This window comes from Nerophis lumbriciformis, linkage group LG14, assembly GCF_033978685.3.
Source record: "Nerophis lumbriciformis linkage group LG14, RoL_Nlum_v2.1, whole genome shotgun sequence".
In the NCBI taxonomy this organism is placed as follows: Eukaryota; Metazoa; Chordata; class Actinopteri; order Syngnathiformes; family Syngnathidae; genus Nerophis; species Nerophis lumbriciformis.
In genome coordinates, this window is record NC_084561.2 from 2648420 (window position 1) to 2670078 (window position 21659).

General features: G+C 36.6%; 1 protein-coding gene across 5 annotated transcripts in view; it reads left to right on the forward strand.

Moving 5' to 3' along the window:
* Positions 1-19209, forward strand: part of tpm4a (tropomyosin 4a) — a 64341-nt gene extending 45132 nt beyond the window's left edge. For 3 of the 5 annotated variants that reach the window (XM_061976249.2, XM_061976251.1, XM_061976253.1), the window contains 5 exons: positions 4-74; positions 7137-7212; positions 7748-7810; positions 11714-11783; positions 18428-19209. In XM_061976249.2, coding sequence (XP_061832233.1) covers positions 4-74; positions 7137-7212; positions 7748-7810; positions 11714-11783; positions 18428-18510 — 363 coding nt within the window. In that variant the 3' untranslated portion in view covers positions 18511-19209. Of the gene's footprint in view, positions 1-3; positions 75-7136; positions 7213-7747; positions 7811-11713; positions 11784-13424; positions 13601-18427 lie in introns of those variants that run through there. The other 2 variants (XM_061976250.2, XM_061976252.2) reach the window with 1 other exon arrangement.
* Positions 19210-21659: the final 2450 nt, after the last annotated feature.

Below are 21659 nucleotides of genomic sequence, written 5' to 3' on the forward strand. Positions count from 1 at the left end.
CAGGTGGCTCGCAAGCTGGTGATCCTGGAGTTGGACTTGGAGAGAGCCGAGGAGCGGGCCGAGCTCTCAGAATGGTAAAAGTCTTCAAACACAAATTAGGCTTGCAACATCAATGACCTTGGGGCTCTTCTACAAACTCAGGGGTCACATGGGGGAAATCTATTCTGCTAAAATCACTTCAAACTAAAGACAACTTCGGCTTGTTTTCTTGGGCGGTATGGCTCGGTTGGTAGAGCGGCCGTGCCAGCAGCTTGAGGGTTCCAGGTTCGATCCCCGCTTCCGCCATCCTAGCCTCTGCCCTTGTGTCCTTGGGCAAGACACTTGACCCACCTGCTCCCAGTGCCACCCACATGGAACGTACATATTGGCTTTCACTATGTAAAGCGCTTTGAGTCACTAGAGAAAAGCGCTATATAAATAGAATTCAATTCAATTGGTTTAAAAATAGAACAAGCACATTCTGAAAATGTACAAACCATTGTTGTTTTTTTACACTAATATTATATCTTCATTTGTCCTTATTTGGACTTTGTAAATAAATGAAGTGATAAAGTTCATTCAGATAATTGCTGGAATTGAGTCTGCCAGACATTTCAAAGGTGTTCATTTTTCATCTATCAGAAGATGAAATGATTAATATTAATGTCAAATTCAGGTAATGTACTTATTTATTTTCCTCAACTGATGTACTAACATTCTGTCTACAATGGACTTACTTCACCAAGTCAGAACGTATCATTTCAGCATATTTACAAAAGGTCATAAATAATGTACAGAATGGTAAATGGTCAAATGGTCGTACTTGTCTACCTCTTTTAAGGAACTCAAAGCACTTTGACACTATTTCCACATTCACACACTGATGGCGGGAGCTGCCATGCAAGGCCCTAACCAGCAGCCATCAGGAGCAAGGGTGAAGTGTCTTGCTCAAGGACACAACGGATGTGACTAGGATGGTAGAAGGTGGGGATCGAACCAGGAACCCTCAGATTGCTGGCACGGCCACTCTCCCAACTTCGCCACGCCGTCCCCAATATCAAATCTATATATTTCAATATCAAAAGCATTTATTTGTGTAGAAATGTCCCAGGTTACTTGACCAACATCATCTTTGACAATGGAGGCTTGAACGTTACAATCCACATTTGGTATTGTCTTCCTAAAAAGCAGCGTAAATACGGAGTGTCCAAACACGGCACAAAGCTCCGCCCCCTCTCAAGTCATCTGCACGCTTGCTCGGGGATGCAAACAATTGCTATTGCGACACATTTACAAAGACAGATGATTTCATTCATAAATGACAGCATATTTTATACCCAACAAAGTTCAAACTTGTGTTTGACACCACTGTTTTATTACCAGGGTTGTATACTATACATATTTTATACCCAACAAAGTTCAAACTTGTGTTTGACACCACTGTTTTATTACCAGGGTTGTATACTATACATATTTTATACCCAACAAAGTTCAAACTTGCATTTGACACCACTGTTTTATTACCATGGTTATATACTATACATATTTTATACCCAACAAAGTTAACACTTGTGTTTGACACCACTGTTTTATTACCATGGTTATATCCTGATAATGCATGTTGATGACTGTGTCGTCGCTTGCGGCTAACTAATATTTGCCTTCAAATGAAGTTTCTTACAAGTATCAGTATCACTGGAGGCCGAGGACTAGCTAAGCATGCTACACCACACAGTGTGGTGTGTTGTGTCCAGCGTACAACTGAGCTGTCCCAACTTTTTCCAATGAGGGTCGCACGCTGCAAAATGAAAGCATCCTGGGGCCATTTTGATGTTTTATTTACAAAACCAATACAATATATAGATTTGTTTGAACCTTTAAGGCTCCCCTCAAGTCTCAGTCATAAAACTGTTCAAAATAAGTCATATGGTATTGTTCTTTATTCAATGTTTAAATCTCCAGATCAGCTTCAGGTTTATCTGTCGATTTAAAGTTGAGATATTTTTATTTTTATGTTTCATGCTCTTTTTGTCAACGACTGTTTTTCATGGCAAAAACACAAAAATATGCAATATTTTCCCCTCAAAAATGAAAAGTGTAATATTTAATTTAAAGTAATTGGAGCCTTAAATAGGTCGATAATTCATAACAATGTTGAGTTTAGTTTTACTAACATTTTGGGGGATCCAAAAGGGGTCCCACTCATAAAAGTGTCAAAGGTAAGTCATACATTTGATTTATTTCTTACTTTCAACACTTCAGTTTTTAGATCATTTTCAGATCTATCCGTCGATTATAAGTTTTTATAATTTTTTTAATGTTTTTTGTTTTATGCCCTTGTTGTCAAAGCAAACTGACTAGTGTTTTTTTTTATATAGCAAACTCAAAAAGTATGCAAAAAAATGTCAAAGTGGAATATTTGATGTGAAGTAATTAGAGCCTGAATAGGTCAATAAATCCTAACAACATTCATTTGGATTCATTATTATTTTTGGAGCAATCAAAACAGAAAAAGCCAGCCTATATGGCAGCTTTGTGTTATTAAAGTCAATATTGCAACTTGTTCCTATTTCATTTCACATGTTTGCTCTTTTATTCTACTTGTTTCTGTTTCAAAAAAATATATATTCAGGATGTGCCATTCAAAAATGAGCTGGGGGTCTCAAACTTTGGACACCCCTGGTGGAGAGAGATACCATAAGCTAAGCTAACTGTTAAGCTAGAGCTCTTGAATATAAACAGGGTGGGCGGAGCGATACAAATATCAACAATAACGATAGCAAGTATAGTATCAGTATATGATCCAACCACAGTGATTTGTTTTTATTATTGTGTACAATCACAGGAGGGCTTAAAGAGCAAACAACTAAGGATTTAAGTAAGAGTGTTATGAAGTGGTCAAGGGGGGTGACCCCGGGATGCAGAGACGGGAGGCAAGTTTGAAATAAAAAAAAGGAATACATTTAATAAGTCAAAAAATGTACCAAAAAGCGATGGGGCAGAAGTGCACACCATGAATATTAACAAAACAGGTTCCTCAGTGGTTGAAAGCCAGGGCGCACCAAGCACCGCATCAAGTCTTTGCTGCCTCAAGGAGGCTAGGGAACAAACACAAAGAAGTTAGAAATAACAGGACAAGTGAAAGCAACATACCACGAGGCGAAGTAGGCACATGCACGTGAGGAGTTCAGGAAACAATGACCAGCAAGGTCAAGCTGTAGGTGACCAGCCTAAATACTGGCGGGCTAATTGCGAGCAGGTGTGTCACCAGGTCCGCCCCTCGCCGAGGACCAATCACTAAAACACAGGTGCAGACAACAAAGAAGGCAGGAACACACTAAAACACAACAAAGAGCCCAGATAAGATTGTGCTTATGTTATTTTGCATTGTTGAATTCAATGAGCTAAAAATATTGTGTGTAACAAAAGAGAATTTGGAAATCATTTCAATATTTCATTATTTTGTTACATCGCCATCCTGTGTTTTTGTCTGGTTATAATTGTGGTCCAAAATGTCATCATTGGATGATAGTGGTGTAACGGTACGTGTATTTGTATTGAACCGGAGGTGCAGCGAAGGAGTACACATGCTAGCAGCTAACGAGCTAGGACAACATGTCAAATCCAGAGCTGGAAGACCCTCCTGCCTCGTTAAGATCTCCCGTTTGGGAACACTTTGGCTGCGCGATACAACAATGGAGGACGGAGGTTTGCCGACATTGTTCATGTGTTGCACCTTTCCTGCTTCCGGCTCCCAGACCGTAGTCGAGGAGCGCAGGGGAGACACTCCTCCAGGGCTGATGTATTCTCGGGGGCAACACCCTTCACTCTACCCGCCAGTGGGTCTCCACAGCTCCGGACTCCAGGGTAAATGACGAGTCCGGCGATTAGTTGCAAATGGTGGCTTTATTGAGGTCTTGCACACAGCCAATCCAACAAAACACTAGCCACTCCCTCACCTCGCTCGCCCACACACTCACCTCACATGCTGTCACATATTAAAGGGCCACACACACACATACGCTACTCTCATAACACATGCTAACACATTTGAATTCATTCAAGCAGCCTCTCCTCGGCGAGTCAGGCAGGGCTAAAGCAATAATAGCAGCAGATTTAAGTCCATATTGCATTAAAAACTAGATTTTGATCCACTTCTATGGTGGAAGAACAATGAGTCCATATATCCTCTTACTGACAAGTTAGCCAGGCTGAAAAGTTCATCTGAGGCTGAGTTGACTTGAAACTGTTTAATGTTGCACGTCTTATATGTAGAAGAAAAGTGTTGTCATTTTATTTCATCTGAGCAACAACTTGAGGCAGTTTAATGTTGCACTTTATATGTAGAAAGGTTTTGTTAAGAAACCATTCTGAGCCTTATCATATTTACTTTTTATTTAATAAATGTTGACCACATCAACCCTGGCAATGGACCCTGTGTGTATATGTATGTTATTGTTATGTGTGTGTGTGTGTGTATGTATGTTATTGTTATGTGTGTGTGTATGAGTGTGTGTATATGTATGTTATTGTTATGTGTGTGTGTATGAGTGTGTGTATATGTATGTTATTGTTATGTGTGTGTGTGTGTGTGTGTGTGTGTGTGTGTGTGTGTGTGTGTGTGTGTGTGTATATATGTATGTTATTGTTATGTGTGTGTGTATATGTATGTTATTGTTATGTGTGTGTGTATATGTATGTTATTGTTATGTGTGTGTGTGTGTGTGTATATGTATGTTATTGTTATGTGTGTGTGTGTGTATATGTATGTTATTGTGTGTGTGTATATGTATGTTATTGTTATGTGTGTGTGTATATGTATGTTATTGTTGTGTGTGTGTGTATGTGTGTGTGTATATGTATGTTATTGTTATGTGTGTGTGTGTATGAGTGTGTGTATATGTATGTTATTGTTATGTGTGTGTATATGTATGTTATTGTTATGTGTGTGTATATGTATGTTTTTGTTATGTGTGTGTGTATATGTATGTTATTGTTATGTGTGTGTGTATATGTATGTTATTGTTATGTGTGTGTGTGTGTATATGTATGTTATTGTGTGTGTGTATATGTATGTTATTGTTATGTGTGTGTGTATATGTATGTTATTGTTGTATGTGTGTGTGTATATGTATGTTATTGTTATGTGTGTGTGTGTATGAGTGTGTGTATATGTATGTTATTGTTATGTGTGTGTGTATATGTATGTTATTGTTGTGTGTGTGTGTATGTGTGTGTGTATATGTATGTTATTGTTATGTGTGTGTGTATGAGTGTGTGTATATGTATGTTATTGTTATGTGTGTGTGTGTGTGTGTATGTGTGTGTGTGTGTGTATGTGTATATGTATGCTATTGTTATGTGTATGTGTATACGTATGTTATTTTTGTGTGTGTATGTGTGTGTGTATATGTATGTTATTGTTATGTGTATGTGTATATGTATGTTACGTATGTGTGTATGTGTGTGTATGTGTGTGTGTATATGTATGTTATTGTTATGTGTATGTGTATACGTATGTTACGTATGTGTGTATGTGTGTGTGTATATGTATGTTATTGTTATGTGTGTGTATATGTATGTTATTGTTATGTGTGTGTGTGTGTATATGTATGTTATTGTTATGTGTGTGTGTGTGTATATGTATGTTATTGTGTGTGTGTATATGTATGTTATTGTTATGTGTGTGTGTATATGTATGTTATTGTTGTGTGTGTGTGTATGTGTGTGTATATGTATGTTATTGTTATGTGTGTGTGTGTATGAGTGTGTGTATATGTATGTTATTGTTATGTGTGTGTATATGTATGTTATTGTTATGTGTGTGTATATGTATGTTATTGTTATGTGTGTGTGTATATGTATGTTATTGTTATGTGTGTGTGTATATGTATGTTATTGTTATGTGTGTGTGTGTATATGTATGTTATTGTGTGTGTGTATATGTATGTTATTGTTATGTGTGTGTGTATATGTATGTATGTTATTGTTGTGTGTGTGTGTATATGTATGTTATTGTTATGTGTGTGTGTGTATGAGTGTGTGTATATGTATGTTATTGTTATGTGTGTGTGTATATGTATGTTATTGTTGTGTGTGTGTGTATGTGTGTGTGTATATGTATGTTATTGTTATGTGTGTGTGTATGAGTGTGTGTATATGTATGTTATTGTTATGTGTGTGTGTGTGTGTATGTGTGTGTGTGTGTGTATGTGTATATGTATGCTATTGTTATGTGTATGTGTATACGTATGTTATTTTTATGTGTGTATGTGTGTGTGTATATGTATGTTATTGTCATGTGTATGTGTATACGTATGTTACGTATGTGTGTATGTGTGTGTATGTGTGTGTGTATATGTATGTTATTGTTATGTGTATGTGTATACGTATGTTACGTATGTGTGTATGTGTGTGTATGTGTGTGTGTATATGTATGTTATTGTTATGTGTGTGAGTGTGTGTGTGTATATGTATGTTATTGTTATGTGTGTGTGTGTGAGTGTGTATGTGTGTGTGTATGTGTGTGTGTGTATATGTATGTTATTGTTATGTGTGTGTGTGTGTGTGAGTGTGTGTGTGTATATGTGTGTTATGCCATTGTTTACACATTTGGTAAAGAAATAACCAAAAAAATGTATATTTGTTGTTTTCTTACTGTACCGAAAATGAAGCGAACCGTGACCTCTAAACCGAGGTACGTACCGAACCACAATGTTTGTGTAGCGTTCCACCTCTAATGGATGATATTGTACATTTGAAGTATCAGCCTTGATATGACCAATGTAGCTAGCTGGTGTTGGACCAATACCCATACTGGTAATATCAGCCAAAATGAACGTAAAGTACCCAAACAACAGAAGAATAAGTGCTTATTATACGTGTAGCTAGAATAAGATCAATAAATCAATCATTTGTTAAGAGTAAAGAAGCGAAACATGAATAATAGTTAACAGGAAATGATGCAAGGTCATTAAAGCTTAACGAAGTTATTTAAGCACAAAAAGGTCAGTTTGTGATTGGACGAGAGTTGAAAAGGCATCAAAAAATGCAGGTTTGTCTTTTCCAAATGTTTGTATTGTTGTGGGCGTGACCTCATCATTGAAATGTCTGCCCGCTGACCTTTGACCCCACCCTCACTCTCAACGTCTCCACAGTAAAGCCGGCGACTTGGAGGAGGAGCTGAAAAATGTCACCAACAACCTGAAGTCCTTAGAAGCCCAATCTGAAAAGGTGAGGAAGTTACGCAGACATTTATGTACAGTATGTACAGTACAGTATGTATGTACCGTACAGTATGTATGTACAGTACAGTATGTATGTACCGTACAGTATGTATGTACAGTATGTATGTACAGTATGTACAGTACAGGCTCTCATTTCATTGCCTTGTCTTTATTTACATTGTAGATTGTCACATCAAAACTATAAATGAACACCTGTGAAGTCAAAACCCTTTCAGGTGACTACCTCTTGAAGCTCATGGAGAGAATGCCAAGAGTGTGCAAAGCAGTAATCAGAGCAAAGGGTGGCTATTTTGAAGGAACTAGAATATAAAACATGTTTTCAGTCATTTTTTGTTAAGTACATAACTCCACATTGATGTGACAATCTACAATGTAAATAGTCATGACAATAAAGACAACATTGAATGAGGAGAAGGTGTGTGTACTGTACTGTATCTAGTACAATAGTATACTGTGTAATACAATATACAGTAAAGGTTCAAAAAGTTTTAGGTTTTTGTACATGTTGTGTTGGTGAACAGTACTCTGAAAAAGAGGACAAGTACGAGGAGGAGATCAAAGTTCTGACTGACAAGCTGAAGGAGGTGAGTTACTTCTTATTAGTACTCTCATAATGAACATTTGACTCTTTGTAAGTACTCCTTCTTATTAGTACTCTCATAAAGAACATTTGACTCTTTGTAAGTACTCCTTCTTATTAGTACTCATAAAGAACATTTGACTCTTTGTAAGTACTCCTTCTTATTAGTACTCTCATAAAGAACATTTGACTCTTTGTAAGTACTCCTTCTGTAACGTGCAACTTACCAGTGAAATGTCCACAAGAAGTCTTCTCATGGGGTTTATTGCTGCTTATTCCCATACCGATCATCAATTAGTGAGACCGGCCAATACCAATACCGATCACATGTGTTAAAGGGGAACATTATCAGCAGCGTCAATATATACCTTCATGTTGCAGAAAAAAGACCATATATTTTTTTAACCGATTTCCGAACTCTAAATGGGTGAATTTTGGCGAATTAAACGCCTTTTCTATTATTCGCTCTCGGAGCGATGACGTCACAACGTGACGTCACATCGGGAAGCAATCCGCCATTTTCTCAAACACCGAGTCAAATCAGCTCTGTTATTTTCCGTTTTTTCGAGTGTTTTCCGTACCTTGGAGACATCATGCCTCGTGGGTGTGTTGTCGGAGGGTGTAACAACACCAACAGGGACGGATTCAAGTTGCACCAGTGGCCCAAAGATGCCAAAGTGGCAAGAAATTGGAGGTTTGTTCCGCACACTTTACCCACGAAAGCTATGCTACGACAGAGATGGCAAGAATGTGTGGATATCCTGCGACACTCAAAGCAGATGCATTTACAACCATAAAGTCAAAGAAATCTGCCTCCAGACCTCCAGGAAAAGAGAGCGGATGAGGGTATGTCTACAGAATATATTAATTGATGAAAACTGGGCTGTCTGCACTCTCAAAGTGCATGTTGTTGCCAAATGTATTTCATATGCTGTAAACCTAGTTCATAGTTGTTAGTTTCCTTTAATGCCAAACAAACACATACCAATCGTTGGTTAGAAGGCGATCGCCCAATTCGTCCTCGCTTTCTCCCGTGTCGCTGGCTGTCGTGTCCTTTTCCTCGGTTTCGCTTGCATACGGTTCAAACCGATATGGCTCAATAGCTTCAGTTTCTTCTTCAATTTGGTTTTGGCTACCTGCCTCCACACTACAACCATCCGTTTCAATACATGCGTAATCTGTTGAATCGCTTAAGCCGCTGAAATCCGAGTCTGAATCCGAGCTAATGTCGCTATAGCTTGCTGTTCTACCCGCCATGTTTGTTTGTATCGGCATCACTGTGTGACGTCACAGGAAAATGGACGGGTGTATATAACGATGGTTCAAATCAGGCACTTTGAAGCTTTTTTTAGGGATATTGCGTGATGGGTCAAATTTTGAAAAAAACTTTGAAAAATAAAATAAGCCACTGGGAACTGATTTTTAATGGTTTTAACCCTTCTGAAATTGTGATAATGTTCCCCTTTAAGTGTGCATTGTTTTATTGATTTATGCTGAGTGTAACAATGTCAACACAACATTGATACTAGCTGCTTATTCTCTTTCATCACATAAAATGGGTTGATGGAAACAAAGTCATTAGAACACAACAAGAAACCAAAGAAAAGTCAAAAACTATTATCTGCTACTCTTTTAAATCTTTGGGGGTTTTGCCCTCAAAGTTCTCCCGTGTCCAAGGAATTATTCCCTAAGTTTCTAAAAAGCAACACAATGTATTTCATGAAAATAGCAATATGATCTAATCTGATATCGATCATATTACCCTTGGTATCAGTACCGATATATGGATTGACCCTCCCTCCTCTAACTGCTAATAATCCACTTGTTAATAGCCGATTACTTCCTGTTCTAATGTGCTTCCATTTACAACTTAGCTTAGCGGTTAGCATGCCTTCTTGTCTGCTCTTACTCAGTGTGTAACAAGTTTAACCTCATCCTCCAGTGATAATGTACTTTAGTTGCAGCAATGGAGGATTATTACCTTGTTAGCTGGCGGAGCAGACATGAGGTATGGTTAGCAGTATTTAGTTAGTTAGCAGACATGAGGTATGGTTAGCAGTATTGAGTTAGTTAGCAGACATGAGGTATGGTTAGCAGTATTGAGTTAGTTAGCAGACATGAGGTATGGTTAGCAGTATTTAGTTAGTTAGCAGACATGAGGTATGGTTATCAGTATTCAGTTAGTTAGCAGACATGAGGTATGGTTATCAGTATTTAGTTAGTTAGCAGACATGAGGTATGGTTATCAGTATTTAGTTAGTTAGCAGACATGAGGTATGGTTACCAGTATTTAGTTAGTTAGCAGACATGAGGTATGGTTATCAGTATTTAGTTAGTTAGCAGACATGAGGTATGGTTAGCAGTATTTAGTTAGTTAGCAGACATGAGGTATGGTTATCAGTATTTAGTTAGTTAGCAGACATGAGGTATGGTTATCAGTATTTAGTTAGTTAGCAGACATGAGGTATGGTTATCAGTATTTAGTTAGTTAGCAGACATGAGGTATGGTTAGCAGTATTTAGTTAGTTAGCAGACATGAGGTATGGTTAACAGTATTTAGTTAGTTAGCAGACATGAGGTATGGTTAACAGTATTTAGTTAGTTAGCAGACATGAGGTATGGTTAGCAGTATTTAGTTAGTTAGCAGACATGAGGTATGGTTATCAGTATTCAGTTAGTTAGCAGACATGAGGTATGGTTATCAGTATTTAGTTAGTTAGCAGACATGAGGTATGGTTATCAGTATTTAGTTAGTTAGCAGACATGAGGTATGGTTACCAGTATTTAGTTAGTTAGCAGACATGAGGTATGGTTATCAGTATTTAGTTAGTTAGCAGACATGAGGTATGGTTAGCAGTATTTAGTTAGTTAGCAGACATGAGGTATGGTTATCAGTATTTAGTTAGTTAGCAGACATGAGGTATGGTTATCAGTATTTAGTTAGTTAGCAGACATGAGGTATGGTGATCAGTATTTAGTTAGTTAGCAGACATGAGGTATGGTTATCAGTATTTAGTTAGTTAGCAGACATGAGGTATGGTTATCAGTATTTAGTTAGTTAGCAGACATGAGGTATGGTTATCAGTATTGAGTTAGTTAGCAGACATGAGGTATGGTTATCAGTATTTAGTTAGTTAGCAGACATGAGGTATGGTTAACAGTATTTAGTTAGTTAGCAGACATGAGGTATGGTTAGCGTTGGCAGATCAAATACTGATGTGTTGACACAGGTGCTCTGTGGACTTATTACATCTTTAACATTCAAGTAGATGCCATTCTAGCGCTTGTGTAGTCTCTCTTTCGGCTGCGTTGAGTTTTTCCTGCTGTTCCGAACCCAGGTCACCGGCATGAAAGGTGAACGTGCTGACTACCGAGCTAAAAGCGCGGGCTATCAATGCTATGTTAGTTACATTGTCATGCAATAAGCAATGATTGAAAAAAAAAAGACATATGCCACATTGATCCAAAAACGCTATTAGATGTGGGGAAGAAAAACCCCTGAGGTCACCAGGTTTATCATTAGGCAAGGTAAAGCTTTTCTTCCTGTCACTCCCAAACCAGAGAAAGTGGCTTTTAGTGACATTTGGTGTCTACTCACAATGTCAACAAAATGGCATCCACTGCTTTCATGTCATGAAGTTATGAGCGAGTTAATGTTTTGTGCATCCAGTAAATGATTGTTCAGTCCTCCATCCATTTTCTACCGCTTGTCCCTTTTGTTGTCATATTGAAACATGCACTCTCATCAATGGTCCTGCTTCACCATTTGTGTCCAAGAAATATCCCGCGTAGGACAAGATCAACCTTGTAGTAACTGAAGGAATCAATAAAGTACTATCCATCCATTTTCTACCGCTTGTCCCTTTCTATCTATCTCATTGTACGTGTGCTGTGTTTGAACTATCAGGCTGAAACCCGTGCAGAGTTTGCAGAGAGGTCCGTTGCCAAACTGGAAAAGTCCATCGATGACCTGGAAGGTATGAATTTGCTGTACCCAAATAATATTCTTTCCTGTGAAAAGCGTCGAGGTTAGCATGCAAAGCTTTTTCTGACATCCAGTAGGGGGCGCCCTATTTCATCATCACTGCAACATTGCTACCTATCTATGGACGCTCACATATACATCTTTCAATATTGACTTAAATGTGTCAATGATTCATTAAAGTAGGAAAATAAGTACATAAATGTGTTAACAAATGTGTCATTTATGTATTTAATGTGAGAGTACATTGAATTATTTATTCATTTAATTAAGTATTGATTTCAATATATTAGGTATGTAACGATTTAACAATTGAAATCATTAAATTGATTAATGTATTTCATTTATGATTTAATACATTTTATCATGATTTATTGATAATAAATTATTGGTGTAATTATGTAAATGTACTTATTTCATGATTTAATAAATGAGGTAATTAAGTTAATGTCAATAAATCATGAAAAAAACTACTAACTCATCTATGATTTACATATATACATTTGTGTATATATATATAAGTGTGTATATATATATATATATATATATATATATATATACATATATATATATATATATATATATATACACATATATATATATATATATATATATATATATAATAAATCATTAAATAATGTATTATCAAATTGTGAAATAAGCATTGAAATCAATAGTTAAATAATTATAACGGTCAATTAAATGATTAAATGATAAATTAGATATTGAAATAATGAATGTACTCTTAGATGAAATAAATTCATACCACATGTATGTACTTAATTCCAATTATAATGAATTAGTGGTTCAATTAAGTAATGATTGAAATATGGATTTAATTTTGTCCCATCAAGCTATGAGGTTTCCACATCTGAGCATGTCAGCCAAGAGGAGGAGAATGCAGATGCTTGATAGTATAATATAAAGTATATATCCTCCACCATCCATGTATAATATACAGTATATATCCTCCACCATCCATGTATAATATACAGTATATATCCTCCACCATCCATGTATAATATACAGTATATATCCTCCACCATCCATGTATAATATACAGTATATATCCTCCACCATCCATGTATAATATAAAGTATATATCCTCCACCATCTATGTATAATATAAAGTATATATCCTCCACCATCCATGTATAATATACAGTATTTTGCAGATGTATAATATAAAGTATATATCCTCCACCATCCATGTACAATATAAAGTACAGTATATAAAGTATTTTGCAGATGTATAATATAAAGTATATAAAGTATTTTGCAGATGTATAATATAAAGTATATAAAGTATTTTGCAGATGTATAATATAAAGTATATATCCTCCACCATCCATGTACAATATAAAGTACAGTATATAAAGTATTTTGCAGATGTATAATATAAGGTATATAAAGTATTTTGCAGATGTATAATATAAAGTATATAAAGTATTTTGCAGATATATATTATAAAGTATATATCCTCCACTACATATGCTTTCCTCTAAAATGGCTGACCTGTCCTGTTTTCTTCTCCTCTCCTTCTTCCCGCTGCTTCTCTGTCTGCTTCTCCTTCGCCGCGCTTTTCCGCCTTGTCCGTGTGGCTGCTGGCCTCTGACCTCTGACCTCTGACCTCCAGACGAGCTGTACGCTCAGAAGCTGAAGTACAAGGCCATTAGCGAGGAGCTGGACCATGCCCTCAATGACATGACATCTTTGTAGCTTCCATCACGTGCCTTCTGTCCATTAAACAATGACATGACATCTTTGTAGCTTCCATCACGTGCCTTCTGTCCATTAAACAATGACATGACATCTTTGTAGCTTCCATCACGTGCCTTCTGTCCATTAAACAATGACATGACATCTTTGTAGCTTCCATCACGTGCCTTCTGTCCATTAAACAATGACATGACATCTTTGTAGCTTCCATCACGTGCCTTCTGTCCATTAAACAATGACATGACATCTTTGTAGCTTCCATCACGTGCCTTCTGTCCATTAAACAATGACATGACATCTTTGTAGCTTCCATCACGTGCCTTCTGTCCATTAAACAATGACATGACATCTTTGTAGCTTCCATCACGTGCCTTCTGTCCATTAAACAATGACATGACATCTTTGTAGCTTCCATCACATGCCTTCTGTCCATTAAACAATGACATGACATCTTTGTAGCTTCCATCACGTGCCTTCTGTCCATTAAACAATGACATGACATCTTTGTAGCTTCCATCACGTGCCTTCTGTCCATTAAACAATGACATGACATCTTTGTAGCTTCCATCACGTGCCTTCTGTCCATTAAACAATGACATGACATCTTTGTAGCTTCCATCACGTGCCTTCTGTCCATTAAACAATGACATGACATCTTTGTAGCTTCCATCACGTGCCTTCTGTCCATTAAACGCTTTCTCTTTCCTCATGTCTTCCTCGCATTGCTTCTTGAAATATTACTGCACTTTGTCCACGGTGAGACTACTTCATTTACACCTCATGACATCCCATAATAGCATTTCAGCACTAATGATAATGTAATGCATGCTTGACACTGTCAGGCCATCTAAACCTTTCCATATTTCAACTATTTTATCCAGAGGACCACTCTGCAAATTAAATGTAATATGAATATTATAAATGTATTCAAATAATGAAAATGCCACCTCTGAGTGTGTGCCACACTCACTAGCTGCATTGATACAGCGCTGATACTGATACTGTTTCATAATAGTGCCATCTGCTGGATTTAAAAAGTTACTATATACAGTGTACGTATATATATGTGTAGATATATACGTGTGTATATGTATATTTATGTATAAATATATGTCTATATATATATATATACATATATACATATATATAAGTATAAATATATATATCATTTATAGTTATAATGCATAAACTCACTTTAGTATAGCCTAGCTTAATGGTGTGCAATGATGGAGTCTCCATCAAGTGTGATAGTGTGACACTAGTGGGATTCTTTCAAAATAAGATAAGCAAAAGAATGGCATTTCAAGCTAATGTATTTGTGCTCTGATACTGCTCTAGTGTCAAATGTTTTCATCAGAATATTTCTACTAGTGCATGTGATTAATGGTGATTCATGGTGATTCATGGTGATTAATGTCATTAATGGTGATTAATGGTGATTCATGGTGATTAATGTCATTAATGGTGATTAATGTCATTAATGGTGATTAATGGTGATTAATGTCATTAATGGTGATTAATGTGATTAATGGTGATTAATGTGATTAATGGTGATTAATGTCATTAATGGTGATTAATGTCATTAATGGTGATTAATGTCATTAATGGTGATTAATGTCATTAATGGTGATTAATGTGATTAATGGTGATTAATGTCATTAATGGTGATTAATGTCATTAATGGTGATTAATGGGATTAATGGTGATTAATGTGATTAAAGGTGATTAATGGGATTAATGTGATTAATGTGATTAAAGGTGATTAATGGTGATTAATGGTGATTAATGGTGATTAATGGTGATTAATGTGATTAATGGTGATTAATGGTGATTAATGTGATTAATGTGATTAATGGTGATTAATGTGATTAATGTGATTAATGTGATTTATGTGATTAATGGTGATTAATGTGATTAATGTGATTAATGTGATTTATGTGATTAATGTGATTAATGGTGATTAATGGTGATTAATCCCAGTAAATGACTACAAATGTACTTGAACAATATTGCTAGCGTTAATAGGTGATTCATCCTCTGGGGACATTCTCTTTCAATCTTCTTCAAAACCAAACAGGACATAAAGTTCTGAGTTTTGAAAAGCGTAAAAACATTTTGGATTCCTTTTTTTACCTTCAAATTTTTAGATGAACCGTAGTCCTAAACAAGCTCAACCTGTAAGTTTCCTCTTTCTTCTGTCCGCCATTTCACTCCCCGCCCTGCTCCTTCTTCTTCTTTCTTATTTTTGGCGGACGGCACCATGCGCAAAGCTTTGACAGCCTTAAATTGACTCAGCAGCACCACCTGTGGTTGTAGAGTGCAAATGACAGGTGCTCTGAGTCAAGTTTGTGGATCGCCCAGGGAATATTACTGCCTTCAGTTTCAACTTGCAAATCCTTTTTGGAATTGAAGAACATTCTTTCTATACTTGCAAATGTTTTTTTTCATTGCAGAAATGTGTTTTTATACTTGCAAATCGTTTTTTCAAGTGTTATTATACTTGTATTGCTGTATTGACAGTACAATGATGTCAAAGTACATAAATAAGACTTGTAGCCAAAAGTCTCGTCCCTTCTTAGGCTTTGAAAGAAAGCTTGAGAAAAGTGTCAAACGTACAAAAGGATTAAGACAAGTACAACATAAAAACACATTGCCATTAATTGGCCCCATTTGTCCATTCCTACTTCCAGTTCTAGTAAATACTTTTGTTATGAGCAACATTTGTATTTTTTTTACTTGAGAATGGTTTTTTTAATTGAAGGAAATTGTTTTTATACTTGCAAATTGTTATTTTAATCAAAGAAATGTGTTTTTATACTTGAAAGTCATTTTTGTAATTGAAGAAAATTGTTTTTATACTTGCAAATTGTTTTTTACTGGCAAAACATTTTATTTTTACTTGTGAATGTTTTTTTTTTACTTGCAGAAAATTGTTTTTATATTTGTAAGTGTGTTTTTTACTAGCAAAAAATGGTTTTGTTTTACTAGCGAATATATTTTTTACATGTAAAGCGACTTTGGGTACTTAGAAAAGCGCTATATATAAATCCCAGTTATTATTATTATTATTATTATTATTATTTTAATTGAATAAAAAAAAATGTTGCTTGCAGAAAATTGTTTTATAACTTGCGAATCGCTTTTTTAGCTGAAGAAAATAGTTTTTTCTTGTGAATGGTTGGCCATGAATAAAAACATTTGTGTGTTTGTGTACTTTTGACAGTACATGTTATGCAGGTTTACACTAATTAACAACAGTGACATCATTTCATCAAAATGCTTCCAAAGGGGTTAATTAAAAAACATGACATGTTTGATATTTTTTGGAGCAGAAGTTGATTGAGAGATTTGCGCAAAAAAAGTAGAAAAAATATTCAAAGTAGTTTTTATGTCCTGTTTGGCTTTGGGCTATTGTTGAATAAGTGCCAGTGTTTGTACAACTAGGAAAAAATTGAAGTATGAAATGAAAACATTCAACATGAAAAAAACCCTCTTGGTAAAAATCATATATCCTGGAGGAACACAAAAGTTATGCTAAAGATAGAGCACAAATGGACTGAAAGGACAAAAACAAGTCAGCCTTTGTCCCTCTGACAGTTCATTGCATGAGTTAACACATGAACATTGCATGAGTTAACACATGAACATTGCATGAGTTAACACATGAACATTGCATGAGTTAACACATGAACATTGCATGAGTTAACACATGAACATTGCATGAGTTAACACATGAACATTGCATGAGTTAACACATGAACATTGCATGAGTTAACACATGAACATTGACAGTTCATTGCATGAGTTAACACATGAACATTGACAATTCATTGCATGAGTTAACACATGAACATTGACGGCCGTAAACTAAGTTCAATATTGCAATACCGTATTGTACCTAGGGATGGGTCACAAATGTGGTACTTTTTTGGCACTGACCGAATCCCGCCGGTCCAATCGGCCACTGACTCACGTAAAATCCAACGATGCCACGTTACGCTACCTGGGTGGCGCTTGACCTCACCACGCCCGATTGCTGAGCCTTTATGCTTTGGTACTTGGCGCAATTTGCAATGCCAACAAAGAAACTGACCCAAAAAAGTAAACTAACACTCCACCTTTCCCCAAAAATGCGCTAGCTTGATGCTAATATACATTGGCTTTCCTATTGACATGCTGCTGAATAGCATTAGCGATTTTACATGGCAATTTCAACACCTCCAAATGTGTTCATGAAAACTACAACTAAGATGCACGTTACAATCAAAGAGCTGGTGTGTAATACGTACAATAATTACAGTATTAACACTTTTTAGGGTGCAACAACAAAAGAACAAATAATCAACTATACACTACTGACATCCAACAACTTGCAAATGCTAATAATAAAACAACTGGACAGCAGTCATGATCATCAGCTCATGTTGAAATGTTGCAATCAAAAAATGAGATGTTATTATTAAAAGCAATAATATTTATCAACAGTACTGATCATTGCTACAAATGTCAACGCTACCCATGCCTAATGTGTGGTTAGCATTAGCAAAGGTAGCATTTTGCAGGAATAGCTACTGTCGTCTATTCATACAACATTTGTCTACCTTTGACCTTCCTGGGACTCCACGCTGACCTGTTGTCCACATGAAGGTGTTCTGCTGCGATGCTGCATTGTCCTTGTGCGACACGGCCATGAAGAAGTGGGAGTCTTCCAGCAAATATTGTTTGTCTGCTGGGGGTTTGCACCATCAATTGATTACTACCATCAATGGATTAACGTCATCAAACTTATTGGGGTGTTACCATTGAGTGTAGTGTACTAATACAACTTTGTCTGCACGTTACACAACTCAAGCAGTGTAGTTTGTGTTTGATCAGCTTTTTGTCCTTCACCTTCTTTCTATTTGCTTGTCTTCTCTGCAGAGAAATTGTCACACGCCAAAGAGGAGAACGTGGGTATGCATCAAGTCCTGGACCAGACCCTGCAGGAACTGAACAGCTTATAAACACACACACAAAAGATGACATGTAACATTCCATTTAACTTCCACTCCATTCCCAGAAGTAGAATCCTTTTTTGGGGGTGGGGGGTTTAAATTCATGTCCCCTGATGGTCCTTTATCTTTTTAAATGAGTCTATTTTATTTTGAAAGACCGGAAGTCAAAATACATCCAATGTGTCCCCATAATGAAGCATTTAAACTGAAACATCACGCAAATGAAAAGAAGGAGATTTCACTCCAGCAGCGCCTCCCAGTGGTGACAGACAGAGGAATACTGCGCATGCGTCTGTTCACACAGCTGCAACAATCCCCAAGTCTTTTGATTGATTGATTGATTGATTGATTGATTGATTGAGTGATCCTGGTACAATACAAGAAATAAAGTATTTGTATTTTATACAAGTTAGCTTATTTGACAAACTTTTTTTTAATTGCTACAAATTAGTCTTTTTGAATGACTTTGTTATAATGTGAGCATTCTCCAAATAAGGTGAATCAAGCTTACTTCATGTATATCTTATGTCACAATAATGTTGCTTTCTAGGACTTTTTCATGCCGGGGGACTTTCAACACCAACGGAAACTCACACAATACATTTGCAATACTTTTTTTTTGTTTTGATGTCACCTCATGCCAAGGTCATTATTCCGATAAAGCTGCCAATTGTTCTTAATAAATGTTTTACAGAATTGCACGGTGAATTTGATTGTTCATTTTATGTTGACTTGAGCATGTTGTTAACAATTGCATGGACACTACTTTCCTGCACAATTATGGACAGTTGTGTCATTTCTGGAAGATATAAAAACATCATAATTATTGAAATATGTCAATAAAAATGTTGGTTAGTAATATTTTATGGAGCCAATTTGAATGTCATCTCATGCCAGGGTCGTTCAATGTCACCGAATAAATGTTTTACAGAAATACGCAGTGATTTTGTGTACTTTTATGCTCAATTTACGTGGACAAAACTTTCCATCGCACTTTTGTGTCATTTTTGGAACATATTAACATCATTATTGAAAAATATCAAAAATGTTTGGACACACCTTCTCTTTATGTCCATGACTATTTACATTGGAGATTGTCACATCAAAACTATTATGTACTTCACAAAAAAATGACTGAAAACATGTTTTATATTCTAGTTTCTTCAAAATCGCCACCCTTTGCTCTGATTACTGCTTTGCACACTCTTGGCATTCTCTCCATGAGCTAACTCCTTGGGAAACCATTTCAGGTGACTTTACCTCTTCAAGCTCATGGATATATGTCATATATTGCAGGATTCAAATCCCTCATAGTTTATTATTAATAACTAATAACATGAATAAACTAATCAACATAGTGTTTCTTTTTTGCTAAATGCTAACTTTTCTTCATTTGAAAAAAATATTTATTGTCACATTCCTTGATTGATTCTAGTGTGTAAAAACTTTGATGCCATGGATCACATATGTATATACTGTATACACACACACACACACACACTCACACACACACACACACACACACACACACACACACACACACACACACACACACACACACACATATATATATATATATATATATATATATATGTATATATATATAATGGTGTAGAAACAGACGCTCATTGTGCTTGATTAAATGATGAATAAAGTGTTGCAACAGCGTCTGTTGCTGGCGAGAAGTGGTATGTACGGTTACCTGCGGGAAGTGGTATGTACGGTTAGGGTTAGGGCTGATGATTTTAGCTTGTCCTGTCTGACATCACATGGACAAATATAAAACCTTTTGGAGGAAAGTTCTGTGGTCAGATGAAACAAAAATGGAGCTGTTTGGCCACAATACCCAGCAATATGTTTGGAGGAGAAAAGGTGAGGCATTTAATCCCAGGAACACCAAGCCTACCGTCAAGCATGGTGGTGGTAGTATTATGCTCTGGGCCTGTTTTGCTGCCAATGGAACTGCTGCTTTAAATGGGACAATGAAAAAGGAGGATTAGCTCCAAATTGTTCAGGACAAGCTAAAATCATCAGCCCGGAGGTTGGGTCTTGGGCGCAGTTGGGTGTTCCAACAGGACAATGACCTCAAAAGTGGTAAAGGAATGGCTAAATCAGGCTAGAATGAAGGTTTTAGAATGGCCTTCCCAAAGTCCTGACTTAAAGGTGTGGACAATGCTGAAGAAACAAGTCCAACACATTTAGCTGAACTGCAGCAATTTGGTGGTCAAGTGGTCAAGCAGAAGCTTGTGGATGGCTACCAAAAGCGCCTTATTGCGGGTAAACTTGCCAAGGGACATGTAAGCAAATATTAACATTGCTGTATGTATACTTTTCACCCTCACATTTTCAGTAGAGCCATAATAAATTCATAAAAGAAGCAAACTTCATGAATGTTTTTTGCGACCAACAAGTATGTGCTCCAATCACTACATCACAAAAAAATAAGAGTTGTAGAAATGATTGACAGCCATGACATGATGTTCTTTACAAGTGTATGTACACTTTTGACCACAACTGTATATATATATATATATATATATATATACAGTGGTGGTCAACTGTATATATATATATACATACTTGCCAACCCTCCTGAATTTTCCGGGAGACTCCCGAATTTCAGTGCCTCTCCCGAAAATCTCCGGGGACAACCATTCTCCCGAATTCCTCCCGATTTTCAGCCGGACCTAAGGCACGCCCCCTCCAGGTCCGTGCGGACCTGAGTGAGGACAGCCTGTCGCTCTTTACTTCGTACTTCAGAACCCACTCCCACACTTGCCGTCAGGGTGTGCAATACAACGTAAACCGTTGGCCAACCAAAAAGTTACTTTTTGGTTGGCCAACGGTTTAAAAAGTAAAAGTGGTTACTTTTTAAACCGTTGGCCGACCAAAAAGTAACCACAGAACACTTCTGTGGTTACTTTTACAATACAACGGTTTACGTTGTATTGCACACCCTGACGTCAAGTGTGGGAGTGGGTTCTAAAGTATGAAGTAAAGAGACGTAACTTCATCACCTCGCCTGGTTATTGACTCCAACCCAGAATATTACACTGCCCATACCTATGCTCCTTCAAAGGCTGTGCTACTGGCTGCAAAGCATTGCACTTTCAAATACAACAATGAGTAGAGAGGAGTGTTATGTGTGTATATGTGTA